Source organism: Penicillium malachiteum (assembly GCF_028827825.1).
Source record: "Penicillium malachiteum strain IBT 17515 chromosome Unknown utg000004l:1.0-4883003.0:1.0-4884900.0, whole genome shotgun sequence".
NCBI lineage: Eukaryota > Fungi > Ascomycota > Eurotiomycetes > Eurotiales > Aspergillaceae > Penicillium > Penicillium malachiteum.
In genome coordinates, this window is record NW_026643097.1 from 721,409 (window position 1) to 737,521 (window position 16,113).

At 46.5% G+C, this 16,113-nt stretch overlaps 6 protein-coding genes across 6 annotated transcripts; 1 reads left to right on the forward strand and 5 right to left on the reverse strand.

Moving 5' to 3' along the window:
- Window positions 1-1,417: 1,417 nt before the first annotated feature.
- Window positions 1,418-1,798, reverse strand: N7483_008435 (uncharacterized protein; the record flags this gene model as incomplete). Its single annotated transcript, XM_057091862.1, has 1 exon — window positions 1,418-1,798. The coding sequence occupies one exon, from the start codon at window positions 1,796-1,798 to the stop codon at window positions 1,418-1,420; it is 381 nt and encodes a 126-aa protein (XP_056943036.1).
- A 441-nt stretch (window positions 1,799-2,239) lies between these two features.
- N7483_008436 (uncharacterized protein) lies at window positions 2,240-2,621 on the reverse strand (the record flags this gene model as incomplete). The annotated part of the gene is made up of 2 exons (XM_057091863.1): window positions 2,240-2,316; window positions 2,378-2,621. 2 exons carry the CDS (start codon window positions 2,619-2,621, stop codon window positions 2,240-2,242), a joined length of 321 nt encoding a protein of 106 aa, XP_056943037.1.
- Window positions 2,622-3,250: 629 nt separating this feature from the next.
- On the reverse strand, window positions 3,251-3,546 carry N7483_008437 (uncharacterized protein; the record flags this gene model as incomplete). Its single annotated transcript, XM_057091864.1, has 2 exons — window positions 3,251-3,391; window positions 3,499-3,546. The coding sequence occupies 2 exons, from the start codon at window positions 3,544-3,546 to the stop codon at window positions 3,251-3,253; spliced, it is 189 nt and encodes a 62-aa protein (XP_056943038.1).
- Window positions 3,547-4,935: 1,389 nt separating this feature from the next.
- On the forward strand, window positions 4,936-5,798 carry N7483_008438 (uncharacterized protein; the record flags this gene model as incomplete). Its single annotated transcript, XM_057091865.1, has 2 exons — window positions 4,936-5,310; window positions 5,412-5,798. 2 exons carry the CDS (start codon window positions 4,936-4,938, stop codon window positions 5,796-5,798), a joined length of 762 nt encoding a protein of 253 aa, XP_056943039.1.
- A 269-nt stretch (window positions 5,799-6,067) lies between these two features.
- Window positions 6,068-7,275, reverse strand: N7483_008439 (exosome non-catalytic core subunit RRP42; the record flags this gene model as incomplete). The annotated part of the gene is made up of 2 exons (XM_057091866.1): window positions 6,068-6,664; window positions 6,733-7,275. The coding sequence occupies 2 exons, from the start codon at window positions 7,273-7,275 to the stop codon at window positions 6,068-6,070; spliced, it is 1,140 nt and encodes a 379-aa protein (XP_056943040.1).
- A 1,302-nt stretch (window positions 7,276-8,577) lies between these two features.
- N7483_008440 (serine/threonine-protein kinase) lies at window positions 8,578-10,925 on the reverse strand (the record flags this gene model as incomplete). The annotated part of the gene is made up of 2 exons (XM_057091867.1): window positions 8,578-10,665; window positions 10,758-10,925. The coding sequence occupies 2 exons, from the start codon at window positions 10,923-10,925 to the stop codon at window positions 8,578-8,580; spliced, it is 2,256 nt and encodes a 751-aa protein (XP_056943041.1).
- Window positions 10,926-16,113: the final 5,188 nt, after the last annotated feature.

Below are 16,113 nucleotides of genomic sequence, written 5' to 3' on the forward strand. Positions count from 1 at the left end.
GTGGGTACTGTGGGTTTGTGGTCGGCAGTCAATGGAGTCGAGTGAATACACTCTCGGTGGACCGGAGACACGTAGTGCCAGCGTGATATTAGACCGCAAAAATAGAGGTTATGAATTGGCTTCATAGTTTGTAGAAACCGGCATGTATTGCTTGTCAATCTTTCATTCCGAGGTCCGAGACACGAAAAACCATACCGCAGTATTTCGAAACTCATGTTGACTTTTACTCGGCACAGTTGAACCGAGCTGCAGGTCCGGGCCGAGAATTCTCTTAACAGTGCATTATGTACTCGCATGTAGGAGCACTTCGTACCTGCAAGGATTCGAGAATAACCATGGAAAAGACCGGGGCGATCAATGCACGTGAACAAGAAGGGGAGGGAAATGATCCGGAAGTACCAGCCAACTGGTGTTCACTATAAAGTAGAGTACATGATACAAAACAGTGCTCGCTGAAAGTGAACGTGAAAAACTTGAAGGCAATTGCGAAAGACGAAGAACAGAGAACAAAGTATCACTGGCTATGATTCATCTAGACAATAGGAGGTTACTTGACGCCCAGTACCTCCAGTTATCTTTCGACTTAATTTAGGCTCTCCCAGAATAACTGCGCCGTCTTCATCCAAGCAAAGCGACTCGTCTGGGGTTTTTGACATAGAGTAGACATGACTGCACTCTGTACTTTGACCCTTTTGACACGCCTCAAATGTATCTATAGTGGTTGGTCTGGACATGAACAGCTTTTCGTTAACTTCAACTGGTTCTTGGAGCCTCCATTTCTTCTTGATAAAGTTTTCAGGCATTTCAGACTTGCCAGAATTAGATACTGATCTGGAGGAAGAGGATCCCATGCTCCGCATACTTGTTCCTGGAAGGGCTTGATGGCATCCGCCATACCTTTTGAGAATAGAACAATCATGTCAGGGTTCTCACGAATAATCCTGTAACATGAATCTGATAGATGATGACCTAGGGGCAACAAAGGCAAACGAATGCCCTTCTCCCATGATGGTCTGCAAGCAGCGATATCAACCAACTCCCAGCCTCGCAGACCCAAGGCTCCCATTCGAATATAGGATTCGTTGAATATCCTTCTTTGTTCCTTTCTCTTCTCCAGAGAGAGAAAGATCTCTTTCAGTTTGGACATGAAGTATAGAGGCTTCTCATCAGCATAGCCCTCTCTAAGCAGAAGTTGCTTATTGGACATCACTGCTTGCAAAGCCTCTTCGCCTCCTGCAGTGGTCTCAGGAAGGAAAGGAATCCTTGAGAGGAGCTCATCTCTGTCTGCCTGTCTGAAGGCCCAGATATGAAGGATCTGAAGGAAAACATTCAACTTGGGCACAATGAATCCAGTCTTTTTGCCTACATCATACAGCAAAGCTGGACTATCTTTGGAGTTCAGTAGTCTATCCTCCAGTCAAGTCTCTTTCGCCTGCACTGTTGCGAATAGTCCCTTTGCGATGATTATCTTGGCTGCAAGTCCAGCACCAAATATTCCCATTCCTCCAGTACCCATTGTCGAGGAGATTTCGCGTCCTATTCGCAAAGATGAGGAGTCCTGTTCCGCATAAGACAGCTGAAAAAACTCATAGCGAGAGTCCTTTGTTCCTGTTGTGACATGGGCGCGATTGCAGTACCCCACGAAAGATCTGCGCTTCCTGAGATCGTCGATTTCAAGGTCGAGTATCTCAAGATTCTCTGGGATACAATCCGTTGGCAAGTAAAGATCTTGCAAATCGGATTGTATAAAATGCCACTGAATTGTATCATTTGTTGTCCCAGGGGTGGGGATTAGCATTGTCGAATATCCTTTCAGCACCCTTCTGGACGGCAATTCGAGAAAGTATGAGACCCTTGCGAGGGTGACCATGATGTCAAATTGAATTTCCACTCCGATTTCCTCCCCTCGCCCTGGCACCGGAAACGATTCCGCTATCAAGCAGTTCTGGAAAAGGGAAAGCCAGCAAGCACCTAGTATCATGGAAGGCAAAACGGACACGCTCCCGAATCGAATTTCACAGCGGCGCAAATGCGCAACCGGGAATTCTAGAAAATTGATAGTAGGAGACAACAGTTCATCGTCTTGAGAGGTCGATTGACGTATGGTCACATAAGAATTTTCCGGCTGATTTAACCCTGTTTCCTCAATTTTCTGATGGAGACAGGCCGTCATCCAAGATACCAACGCTGCAAAGTTGATGACCTGTGCTTGACTGCCTGAAATCATGATCTTACAGCGTCATCCATCTATAATTTTGCAATATGCCTTGTATCTCAGCCCTGGCTCATCAAGGGCATCCAATTCCCAGTAGTGTTCTATATGCCGGTAAGGGAAGGAATAGATTCATCAGTGGAACGTCACATGGGAGATTCTTACCACCATGTTTCAATGCTACGATTAGATGCTCAATGAACTGCCAACCTCCTCTCCCCCCAAACTGATTGACATAATCATAGCATGTTGTAGCATAGGCTTTCTCCACAATGCCACTCAGAACTAGAAACTTAGCAATATCCTGAAAGTCAGGGACTTGGGCCATCATGCGGTCCAGGAAGTCGTCAGGGAGGGAAAATATGACAGTGTAGACACCAGAGGATAGTTCAGATCCAGATTTTCCCATTATGTCTTTTATTTGCCATTCAGCATGTTTAAAAGCTGCCGAGCGGTGGAGGATACGTAAGTCTGTATTTTCAGCGCGATGGGACTCGGAGGAATGAAGAGGCGAAACCGATCGACTCGTAGTCTTTTCTTGAGAGGTAGACGAACCATCACCTTTCTATCTCGGGATATTAATGTAATTAACACCACAATTCCTATTGCAGATAGATCCTTACCACATATGTGCAATCGCCACATGGTCTGTGCGAACATGGACATTGGGATTGAACATTATGGGGGCCCTCTCGGCATTGGCAACAGATGTATGTAGGCGTTGGCGCCATTCTTGTGGTATAGTTCTTACTCCCCTTGAAAAGTATGAGTATTTCTTGTCTAGATCTTTGAATTGTGAAAGTACAGATTCAAAGAGTCAAGGGAAGACAGGAATGTGGAAATCATCAGAGGCACAGAGACCTGCATGTGCGGGGATTCAGGATCATGTGCTGGACTCGGAAGAGCCTCATTTGGGCATTGATGCATAACATTGCGCGTTGTCAGATAAACACCCTAATAATTGCCAATGTATAAGCCTTGGAAATGCACAACATGTGGAATTCGATGTCGATTTCCTGATCGGTGTTTCGTGTTATGTTAGTTCAGCCAAAAATGAGTGATTAAGAAGCTCAGCGACCGATTTCCGATCCCCGCATGCTCCTGCAACATTAGCCAAAAGAAATCTGCAAACTTATCGGTAATTTCCTGTCCAAAATCACTCAATACTCTCTCGCCAATCTACATGGCAAATTTTTGAACGCCATCCCCCCTACAGCCCATATATCAATATTTTCGTGCCACACATGCTGCCAGTGCAGAAGTCACTCAGATGCACTTAAAGTTACCGAAGTTGCAGGAAGGAAGACATCATGTGTGTTTGACATAGCTAGCATGTATTAGTTAGCAACAAATAATCCTCATCGTGGAGCTAGGGGTCAAATCTCCACCGGATCACCAATCTTAACTATAAGCGTTGAGAATTCTGCATCATCCAGGACTCGGCGGGGACGCTGCAAGCTGACCAGATACTGCCGTGCACTGTTAGTAAGTTCAACTCCTGAGAACCAGCGAAAGTAATTGAATCCAGGCTCTGTCAATATTTCGCTTGGTGAAACCGAGTTCACGTGAATAGTATATTGATGGGCTCTTGTACTCAAGATATGCACCTCTGTGGACTATTCCCTATCCATGAATGAAGTTCAGTCCTTGGAGTAATTGCTTCGAAACTTCCTGAACGTAGACCATGTGCCGTGGCTTCTCACGAACAAGCATTACTTCACCATCTGATATCATGACTGGAAACACAAGACAAAGGTGTAAGCCATTAGGATATCGGTGTTCAAAATGATGGGGTAGCTGGAGAACATGATTTTCTGCTGGATGACCCAAGTGGTATCTATGACTCGAGGTGACGGAGAATAGAAAGCTCTCGACTATTACTCGAGACATCCGCTTTGGGAATCCTCAACGCAACGTATTCTTGAAGTCTATGCCAGGAGAAAGTGTCAGCTTGATACTGGGCAGTGGGAGGTCTAGTAAAAAGCCAAACAAAGAGTACCTCGTATGTTTGGCAAGCCGGACTGTAGAAAACTGGCCGAATGCCCACTTCACAACAACCTTGGTATCTCAGGTGGAAAGTATCCTCGAGATGAACTGAATGATATCCTGCCGTACGATGATCTTCAAAAGGCTTAACTGAACTTGTTAATTCGTTCGAAGCGACGTATCTTCCAATATTGGAGATAGAAGCACTACATGCTTCTGGGTAGCCAACATGGGAAGGAATGGAAGACAAGAAAGAAGCCGATTTGAGTAACGATAATCACGTGGTGGTTCAAACCTTGGAAATAACACAGCCTTTGATCTCAAACACTTCCAAAGTTCTTTTATTATTCTTCTTTGATTATAACTAGAGTATGTTCCCCAAAGAGTATTGTTGAAGACAATCTAGAAACCTCGGCCAAGGTACCCAGAGGGGCTATCTTCGCGGAAGCAGAAATGCACAAGAACAATCTTGACCCTTGAATATGGAGGATTTAGGCTATTATGTTATCACACAGAGCAAATTCACAAACAAAATATCTTCATAGGTCTTGAAGCTGAGCACATGGATATATTGTGGCGTGATTAAGCAGCTCTAAGGAGAAGTCAAAATACTTCCCTCCCATTGGCTCCCGAGTCCACCCGACCCATTATCCAAGGGCAGAAAAAAAAACATCCTCTTGAACTCCCTCTAGACAGAGAACAGAGTACATATTCCCATATACACCCGGGAATCAACCATGCCACCCTCAATCCCACCATTCCTCCTCCCAAGAGGACTCCCTACAACTCAAACTCTCCGCACAATCCGCACCCAACAAGCCCGCACCCTCAGCACAACCCGCAGTCTCTCCGCACGAAACCGCAAGCCCGAAACAGACAAGAGTCGCATCCTCGCGAAGCCCGATAAATTCAGACCCCCATCTCACCCACAGCGTATTGTCAACCCCGTTGTCCGGACTCCATCGGGTCAACCAGTGAACTATGGACCGCGATTGACATCTGCGGAGCGCGATGCGCAGAATAAGAAGCAGTATCCGAATATGTTCCCGCCGGAGGGAACAGTGATGTTTAAGTTTTTGACTAGTCGATGGATTCATATCTGGATTGCTATGGTGAGTGAACAATTCATCAACCTAAAGATTGATGCTAGGATCGGATCGGATCGGATCCTGGAATTTTATATCTCCTGTTCCCTGCTAACCAATCCCTATAGAGTATCCTCACAACTCTCGCTACTTTCACCTTCACCACAAACTTCAAAGCATCCTCTCCCTTTGCACACCTCCTACCATCTTGGTCTGGTCTTCTCACCGCACCTTTCGAGACAATCTCTCAAGCAATGTCCGTCTACCGTATGCACGTTCAACACGAGTCCATGCGTGTCCGCGAACAGCGTCACCGACGTATCGAGGATGCGGAGAAGCGTAAACAATACCGTATTGCGCATGGATTGGAGGAGGCTCCTGAGACAGAGACCGTGGATGATCAGAGTCCTATTGCTGTTGAGGCCTCGACTGCTCCCTCGCAGGGTAAGAGTGATGCTTATGTGGACTTTGAGGGCAATGTGAAGCCTGTTAAGAAGTGGTTTGGCATTTGGTAGATCCAACCTACTTGATTCAATGTATGCATTGGGCGTGTACTGTACGATTGGATTGATATGGTCATTTGTTCAAGGATGAGTGGTTGATATGACCTTGTATAAACTGTACACTATATTTACTTTCTCTTCTCATGGGGTTCTGTTTCCTTTAGAATGCATGTAATTGATCAATCATGAATCATGAATCGCGGGATTAATTTTGAAGTGGTATAAATGCAGAAGCTCCAACATAGTACAACATCGTTAGAGACTGAAAAACATAAGCCAGATTATTCGACCTCCACGCCCTCTAATCCAGCAAGAACCTCCTCACCAACACCGCCCTTCTTCAAGGAAGTCTTCATCATCTCCGCAAGCACACTACGCTTGATTCCACCACGTCGAGGGCGCCAGACACCAGGAGTATCCTCTTCAGCAGCAGCAGCCGAATCCGGACCATTTCCATTCTCGGTCTCGGAGTTGGCTATTCCGCGCTGCGTAAGTCTGGATGGGGGATCAATTGTTCGCATAGACAGTAACTTCAATGGCTCATCTGCGGCTGTACCGGAGTCACTGTTGCGTGTAAACGAGATAGCGAGTACGGCATCAGCAACGGCGATCTCTTCACGGCTGGGATCGAAGATCACGTTCTCGCCAACAGAGATCACAAGCAATGTGATTGGAGGGCGGACTTGTTGTGATGGGTTAGAGTTGATTGTAGAAGTACGCGGGTACAGATACTCCGCAGCAGCCCAGTCATCATCGAAGAAGGGGTCCTCCTCGCCTGTAGACTTCAATTTCGGAAGCTTGGTAGAGAGAAGAGCGAGATGTGTCGTAAGAGAGAGGAGAGGAAGTGGGTATGACAGAGGCTGAGAAAGTAGAAGAACCTAGTACAGGCAAAGTTAGTACACTCGTTCCTAGTATAAATGAACCTGGGGTTTGGCTTCCAACTTACATCAATGTACAACCTCCAGTGCCAGCGCTTATTGATAACCAATCTCCCCTTCAATCCTCCAGCCATATGCCTCTCTCCATTATCCCCATCATTTCCACCAACGGACCCAACAAGACTCTCCCTCAACATCTCCGCCAGGAAAACCGGCAGCGCATCATCGTCTCGGAACCCAGGAATCTCAATGGACATCTGCACCCATGATCCGTGTCCACCAGTCGCAGCGGACGCAGACTCCCCCTCACCTTCGCCGGTCTCAGCATCTTGATCCACATCCAAAGTATCAGAAATAAGAACAGTCCTCTCAACCTCTGCTTTCACACCGACGATAGCCTGCGTTCCATCTGCGAAGCCAATGCGCGCACTTCCATTTGTACCGGGTAAGATGTTAGATTCAGCAGATAGAGGACGGAACTGAGTTGGAGAGCGGCCGTCAGGTCGGATGGGGCTCTGGGGAAGGGCGAGAGAAGTGTAGAGGTAGGAGAGTTCGGCGGGGGAGAGGTGGGGGACTTGAGCGGCTGATGAAGCCTGGCGTTGAGACGACATATTGATTTTTTGTTTTTGAGACTGATTCCTAGTCTTGATTCTTTGTTTTTGTGTATCGCTGAGAGGGAAGAATGTGAAAAAGTTGTTTTGCGAATGAGCCTCGGAGATCTCTTATCGAGCTTGATGTCCGCAGGTTCTGCAGGCGTGGTTTCCTGTCAGGTGGTGCGGGGAATTTGCTTTTCGCTTGGGTGATAGCTGCAAGAATATCAAATTCTCATAAATCTCAAGTCAGTCCTCAAGAACTGGGGCTACTTGGATGTCAATTGCACAAGGTTAAAAAAGATTAAGAAAGAGCATGCTTAATCGGGAAATTCTAATTGATGCCGGATCATAGTCGGGCCGATACTATCAGACCGAAACTACTCCGTATATCTAACCAACTGGGCAGAGTAGGGATGATGACCTTGTAGTTGAACTTAGTAATTCTGTGCGCAAATCATTGACAATCATATATGGTTCCAGTCTAGTTAAAACTTGTACTCTATTCTATAATGAACTACGTACTTGAAGAGAAAATTGTGGTGAAAGATCAGTATTATGTATGTGAAGTATATGATTGGCAAGAGCCATAAGAGTCTATATTACAATATGATAGAGGACTGAAGCCAGCCAGTCAGATAGGGTAATAAATAGTACATGAAAGAGTGAACAAGTGGCTGGCAAAAATCCAGAGGGGATCAGGAAGATCGTAGATGTAGATGAGTGAGTGAAACGGTGCAGGGAAAATGATCGGCAGGGTGAGATGGCAGTAGCCAGGCAATGTACAAGAGACAAGAGTATATAGACAAAAGAAATTTGAGACACCGGGTTCATGGAAAGATGATCGGAGTAGGATGCAAATGATGGATGAGGTAGAGAATGGTAGAGGCGGCTGGCGCGTGGTATCAATGAAACAGAAAAATGGGTAAAAAGTATGTGCAAACGCCCTCTGTAGAAATATTCCAAACAAGATGTGAAAAATGACTCCAGGGATATCCGAGAGAAAAAATAACAGGGTGCAAGGCCAAATCCATCTATCAAATAGGCCTGTAAGGGTATGAAGATGTAAATGGTGAAAAGAAAGATAAGAAAAGAAAAACACTCCGCAAAGCATATGAACTCCATGCTTTTGCGTTCAAACGATAGCCAGAACGACCACACCTTGTAAAAGAAAAGAGACCGAAACCATACGCCGAACTCAGGCTATGCCGCTTTTATGCGGTTTCGCCAGACTTCTTTTGGAAAGCTGTCTTTAACCGATAACAAATGGAGAGAATAGGAGTTTTTCAAGACCGTCATCATGGCAGAAAAGATATTCATCACTTAGATGAAGTTGGACCCCGATGGGACGTAGTGAGAAGATGCCTTGCTACTCCACTCAGATTCCTCGTAAGGGGGAGTCGGCCATTGGCGATTCGAGTTCACAGGGTCAGCCTTGGAGATGCCCTGCTTGACAGGGGTATCGAAGTAGCTGTCACGGTTGGCCGCTGTGGGCGACGGAGTGGGATAAGGACTTGGTAGAGCACGAGATTGAGTCTGAGCTAACCGCCTAGCAGCCTTGCTGGCTGAGTGCAAAACCTCATCCAACAGCTCATCCTCCTCTTCTGGTGTCTCGTAGCGATGGACAGGGTGACTTGTCATTTGCAATGCACGGCGTGTCCTGCTCGAGATAGGACCAGGGTTGGTGCTGGTAGCCTGGGGCATGGACTGACGCTTAGTGATGTTGCCATCCGAGTTCAGCTGCACGGGAACATTGCCGAGAGTTGAGGAGTCCAATGAGTACTTGACGCTTTGAAGAGCCTTGTCAAGTTCAGTCAAATCAGAGTTACCCTTGGAATCGGTGATGCTAGCACCATCGAAAGCCATAGAGGAACGGTTAGACCAGGGGTTGCAACCAGCATTGGCTTCGACATCATCGGCGGGTGCTGCCTGATTACGGCCCGAAAGTCTGCGAGCACGCTTACGCAGGTGAGAGAAGAAGCTTTCCTTAGTAGTCGGTGTGAGGCTACCCGAGGCATTCAGCATTTTCTCAGCTTCCTGACGGTGCACGTCAGAGTAGTGATTGCCATTGGAGTTGACAGACAGCTGACGACCGATCTTCTTGCTGGCCTTGCTGGCCTCGCTTTCAGCCGACTTGAGTGACTCACTGTGACTCACTGTAGCATTGGCTTGAGCGGTCACTGAAGCTGAAAGAGGGGAAACAGGGCGAATGGACGGAAGAATAGGCATCGGAGCACCGTTAGCCCAAGTAGCCCGCTTGTTGTTTGCAGGACGGGGCTTCACAGGCTGGATTTCAGGGACGGTAGTGTATGAGACAACAGGAGGTCTCACAGGGCTATCGATCTCAGAGGGGACAGGACTTTCGGAACGTCCAATCAATGAGCGACGGAACCATGAGGGCTTGGTAGAGAGAGTTGGAGAATCGCTGGGGGTAAGGGTAGGGGACTTGAAGCTGCGCTCTGATTGCTTGCGACCAAGCAGTCTTGACGAGGTCGAAGATTTGGGGCGCAGAGGATCCATGGCATCAACAAAGTATTCGTGGTTCAAAGCTTGAGTCGAGGTTGGGCGATTCTTGGGGTCCCACATCAAACACCAAGTGACAAACTCAGCGAGAGCCGCAGGCCACTGAGGCTGCTGAAGAACTGTGTCCATCGCATGCGGTGCCATCTTAGGGAAAGTGAAACCCAGCTTGTGCGCTAACCTTGAGCCTTCCCGCCATTCACCACCACCAATTTTGGCACCAGACTTGCTGTACCAGTTTCCAGGGCTTCCCATAATTTCACACACACGCCAAACCTGATCAACCTCGTTTCCTCCAGGGAACAGTGGTTTCAGGGTAGCAATTTCCACAGCCATCGCACCAATTGCCCACATATCGACGGGGGCAGAATACTCTCCGGCACGCAGAAGGACCTCGGGTGCTCGGTACCAACGAGTAGATACGTAAGTTGTGTAGGGCTGCTTGGAGTGTGTTTCACGGGCAAGACCAAAGTCGGCGATCTTGACAGTGTAGGTAGGAGGAGTTGAAGGAGGAGTGACGAGGTTTGAGTAGCGACTAAAGGTCGAGTCATTGGGAGCGGAGGTGGAAACGAGAATGTTCTCGGGTTTGATATCACGGTGGAAGAAGTGATGCGCATGGATATGATCTAAACCAGATAGAATCTGGTACAAGATACTCTTGACGTGCTTGCCTTCGAAGTACTTGTGATCACGGGACTTCATCAGTTGGTACAGATTGCCGTCCATGTATTCCATACAGATGTGTAGTTTTCGGGAAAGAGGGTCGAGGAAGATGTCGAGAGCGGGAACTAGATGAGGGTGAACCGGCAAAGTTCGCAGAAAGATGACTTCCCGCAACTCCATGCAAGGTTGTAGTGAGTCGAAGGTCTTCTTCATTGTTTTAATGGCAACCTATATTTTTTAATTCGTTAGTATGTGTTTCTGGACGCAGAAGGGCGTCTTTCGCCGATCAACAATCGCTACGTCATTTTTTTGATCCGTACCATTGTTCCACGCCGCGCAATATGGGACCCAGCGGTCCGCACACGGGCAACCGCCACGCTACCGAAGCTGCCATCACCGACTTCTTTGATCACTTGAAATCGATCCTCCAAGGTCGCCATTGATGTGTTGGTTGGTCCCCGGGAGGGAGAGTCATATGTGACTGTCATGGTTGTTGAGGTTTTCTTCCGGTCTGCCCGCAGATAGAAGAGGATATGTACTGTATGGGAGGTATAAAATTAGCATTCACTTTCGAGGAAGCTCGGTTCGATTGTGACATCAGGGTCACCCAATCACTGCTCACATTATTGGAGGGGGAGGGGTTCAGAATTGGAGCTTTTCCCACTGTATGATGTGGATGGAGTAGTGGGGGATTGAGGAATTCAATTGGTGACAATGCTCATCATTCGAGGGAAGTTTGATTATGGTGAGCAAGGAGAATGGTTCTCTCCCATTTGATATAAAGTAAGGAGTGACGGAGTAGTTGGAAAGGGAGTATAAGAGGGGAGGGGAAGAGAGGTTCAGAGCGATCTGGAAAGACCGGGCGCGAAGCAATAAAAGGGAATTCCCACCAGAATAGGAGAGGACCCGTTGTGGGCACCAAGTCGATCGGAGACCGAACGAAGCCCCTGACGCGCGCTGACAGCTTTTGAAGCTCTGAGGGGGACGGGGCCGTGGAGACGGTAAATTAAACCACGTTAGGAAACGCAGATCAGTCCACTTTCTTTTTTGCAGAAAGTATTTGATTACTCTGTGTATAAGAGAGTACGGAGAGTAACGTTTTGAGAGATGTAGAATGAAGGAGAAAGAGAGATGATTTAGGAATAAAATGTGGTATATCTTGAAAAGAAGAGAATCCAGCGCATAAGAGGGGCCGGAGACACGACTATTGAGGAGATTGTAATGGTTGTATTGTGTATGAATACGGGATGAAGAAATCCCATGAAATCCTATGGGGATTTCTCAAAGTGCTGTAAATAATTACCATTTTGGTACCAGGTACATCATAGACTAAGATAGACTAAGATGAATTTGGATTAGAAGAAGTACACTATTAAAGGACCGGGGGCAGACTAAATGACTGGAGTTAGTTAATGACCATTCAGATTCACTATATAAATGGGGGGGATTTCCGTTTCCCACCAATTAAAGAATAGTGGATTCTTATTGGTATTTATTTATTTATTTATTATTTTTCATATTTATTTTCTTACAAGTTTCTTACAATTACTCCGTACACTCGATGGCATGATTTTATTTTTGATTTGTTTTATTTTTCTAAGTTTTCTAAGTTTTATTTCATTTTAGTTTATTTTTTATTATTATTTTTCTTTTGTTTCTTGTTACATTATTCCTACGTAAAAACGGTGAACTAGTGAAAGCGATCGAGGCAATTTATATTCACCCTAGTAAAATAAAATAAAAAATAGAAGAAATATTGGCAAGGAATCATTTGAATCCAAAGTTTAGAACAATTTTAACGGCTTTCTTTGTGTAATCCCGAGGTTCTTTATATACTTGGCTAAGGCACAATGCATAAGAATAGACGTTGGGCACCATATGTACCAAGGCAACTAGGGGCGGTCCTTCCCGTAAGAACCAACTGTTGTACCTCAATGCTGGGAGCCTTGGAGTGGGAGGTTGGGCCGCGTTGCGTAAATTACAGAGTAATTTATGTAATTTATGTAATTCATAACTCTTTCTCTGTTTCTCTGGTTCTCCAGGGTCTCCGCGCGCGCATATACCGCGTTGCTGGGACTTTTAACTTCGTCCACATGACGTTGCTTAACGATGAACCGTCTGGACCCAATCTATCATAATCTTCATTCGAACAGATCACCTTTTTACTCTCTTATTCAATCAATATGATCAATATGCTCTATCACTCGTATTTCTCATTAATTCTATGTTCTAGATTCCACCTTTCAATCATGTTCAGCCCTAGAGATTCATATAAATCACGGGACTCCTAAAATAACAAAGTCAAAGGTAAGGAGACTCTGGGCGCATGTGTTGATGCGATGTCATGTCCTACGTTGGACTGGTCGCAAGGACGCTCCTCCACTGTCTATTTACTGATAATCACTCAAGTGCTCTCCTGTTTCACTTCTCATTGGTGAGATGGTGGGTTTAATTGATTTCCCTCGTTGACCGGGCACCCTGTCTCGCCACCTGGGTTTCTGGATCCGGGCTTTCCTGGGAAAAAAAGAGGGGAGGCTATTGTCCATGGGTTTCTTTTTCTAGAGAAGATCTCCGACTGGTCCGAATCGCCTTCTGGATCATCCTATTCGTTATATAACATGGATTTTAGGTTCGGGTGGACGGATGCGTTCGCATCGGGGACTACTGTACGGACCATGGTCCAAAGGTCCCATTAGACTCCCCCCAGTACTCTCGACGGGGTAAGCTTAACCTGGGGATTTTTACGGAATAAATGCATCTCATGTATGAAGTACTCCGTACCGATCGAATGGGATTTTACCTATATCGCACATCTCGCATATGATATGTGGTTCCATCTCAGACGCTGCCTTCTTCTCAAAGACTCCCCCGGAACATGCGCCGATTGGGAACAGATGGCGCCTCATGATTCAGTTTTGGCTGTGACGCGACTCAAGAGAGAAAAGTCCTTTTTCATTTCTCACATTTTTAGTGTTTTATCATTTTTCTGACCCCTCCAAATTTCCCTTTGTCTCCGGGGGATTCGCTTCTCTCTCTAGTCTGTCCCGTGTGGGAAATTAATGACAGCGGTCGATCGACATCCCTGCACCGGGGAAACATATCCCGGTGGACAAGGAGCTTCTTATCAAAGGTTTTTGAGACTTTTTGATTTGGATTTGGGCAATTAGACGTGTACGGAGCATAATGACCATGATCCACTTGACAAACTCCAGGAACCCGAGGAACAGAGCCATGGGCGGTCGATCTGTCTATCATCTCAATTTTCAGTTGGTTTCTTTTTTTTTTTTCAAAAATTATGATACATATCAAAAAAATAATTTGAAATTACTAGGTGCAGCAAAATACAATACATGTACGAAGTAATGTTTCAAGTTCAAAATTGAATACCTGCAGGAATCGCACCTGTCAGACTACGACGAACCCTGGGGCGACCGTTTGGCCCGCAAGGATCCAGGATTGCGTCGCCCCCCCGTCACCACCACCGTCACCTGTTTTTTTTTTTGTTTTTTTATTACTTCGCGAGTTTATCTCATATGGTTGTTGCATCAACTGATTTTCATCTGATGTGATCCGTTTCTTTTTCTTCCTATTCTATACTGGGGAATTCCTATTTGCGTTGTCTGATTTATCCCTCATCAGCCACCCCCAATTTAGGACGCAAAGGCCCCCCCCCCCCCTTTTTAATGATCATGTGGAAAAGAAATGCCCAGAGAGCTCTATGATGGGCCGTACCGCCGGAGTACGGATCCCAAAAGATCCCAATTACAGCAGTGGGCCGTGAGAGGACTCGAGTCTCGAGAAAAAAAATCAAACCTTGGAGGAAATGACCCAATAGTGAAGTCTCCCCACCATGATGGTGTGCACAAAGTTGGAAAAGCTTGGGCATCATCACAGACAAAAATGGGGCGTTAACCGCGAATGAAACACCAACAATCAAAACAGCGCGTACATGCTAATGTACCAAATACCGATGGAGAACGGAGTACCATTATGGCTTTGTGTGGCCTAGCCACATGTTGGCCCTAGTGGATCCAGGTACTCCGCGCGTACCAAATAACATACATTGATTTTAACGGAGTACGGAGCCCTGGAGAAAACAACTGGGCAACTACTCCGTACAATCGGAAATATTCAAGTTCTTCCGAGACCCTCCTTGCACCAGGAACATACAGACTACATAATAAGTGAAGGATGATTGATCCTTTTCAAGAGTCGGTCTGTACTTCATTTTCGCGCCAATAATACCATTAGGTTATTTCGAAGAAAAAAACCCTCATTGGCTCCGCTATTGGGAACGAAAAACGAAAAAAGTAGGCCAAAAACGCACGAAGTGGATTGGTATGGTCCTTCGTCTCCAGGCTTCAAAATAGCGGTGCCCATCACACGCGTTCATTGCTGGAGGCGCTCACAGAGGTGGACCTAGCGCTGCGACGGTGTGTTCGGGGGACTACGGAATCTCCACCGCGTGGACCTTGTCCAGGCCCGTCCCTCGTACCCGAGAGCACCTTTACAGCGTTGTGTGTACTCCGTAGGAGGATCGCCTACCCTTCAAGTTTGCCACAAGTACGGAGTCTCATCCGCCAGGATTGGCACTATTTGCACCGGTGGCCAAACTGCCGGGTGCCGCCGTCAATCTATGACCTTCGAGAAGGTCACTCTAATATCGCTTTGACCTTGGGATCAATAACCTCATTATTCAACTTGCCCTGCATTTCTAGCGAGAAATCTCCATATCTAGTTCCCACCGAACAAAGTGGATGAGGCCACTTTGACCACACAAAATCCACTGTCGCTTGTGGCTTTGCAGCCTCCCTTTTTTTGCCCTCCCCTTTCCTTGTTCTTCCCTTCCCTTCCCCTTCCCCGGGGGACTTGTCCCGTACCCTTGAGCCGCCCCTTTATCCACACAAAATTCTCCGAAAACCAATCTACAACAAGAACACATCCCGCTATACGGAGTAGACGAGGATCAAACCCTGGCAAAAGCACCCGGTTTTGGTCTTAGCACTTGACTCCATCAAACCAAACTTAACCTGTAACTAACCTCACACAAATCTGGAGCAAATCAGCATAAAGGAGAAGGGACAAAACCGAGATAATCAAACACCTTGACCCACATCAATCCCCGACCTCAGTTTCTATTGTGTACATCATCACATCATATGGAGTATCCGTAGTGGCGCCCCTTAACTCTGGTCACCGGATAAAGCCAGAATTCCAAAGCAACGTATCAAAATCCACGATGACTCCATCTCCCCCTTTATGCATCATTGATCTCCCGATTAAGATCACAGACCCGGATCCGCCCCAGACCACGGTTGACGGTATCTTAGTGCCCGGGAAAACTGCACGAGGGGAATTCCAAGTTATGGCCCCCTTGACCTAAAATCACCGGTAAGTTCGGAATACGGAGTCCCTCTTGAGAACCCTTTACTATAGATGGTTAGTTTCAACAGTTTAGTTTCCTGACTACGAAGTCCTTAATCATCATTGCTCATCCTCGAGCACTTGTCTCCACTATCACTGGAGTAACGCACGCCCCTAGTTGACGCTATGCGTTTCTGGAAGGTCATTAAAATTGTTCTATGGAGACAGATGCCCACGCGGCCCCTAGTCTGTTCTGAGGTCACTGTGTTTTGTTTTGAACGTGCTCTTTCATCCTATTTCCAGAGGATTCCG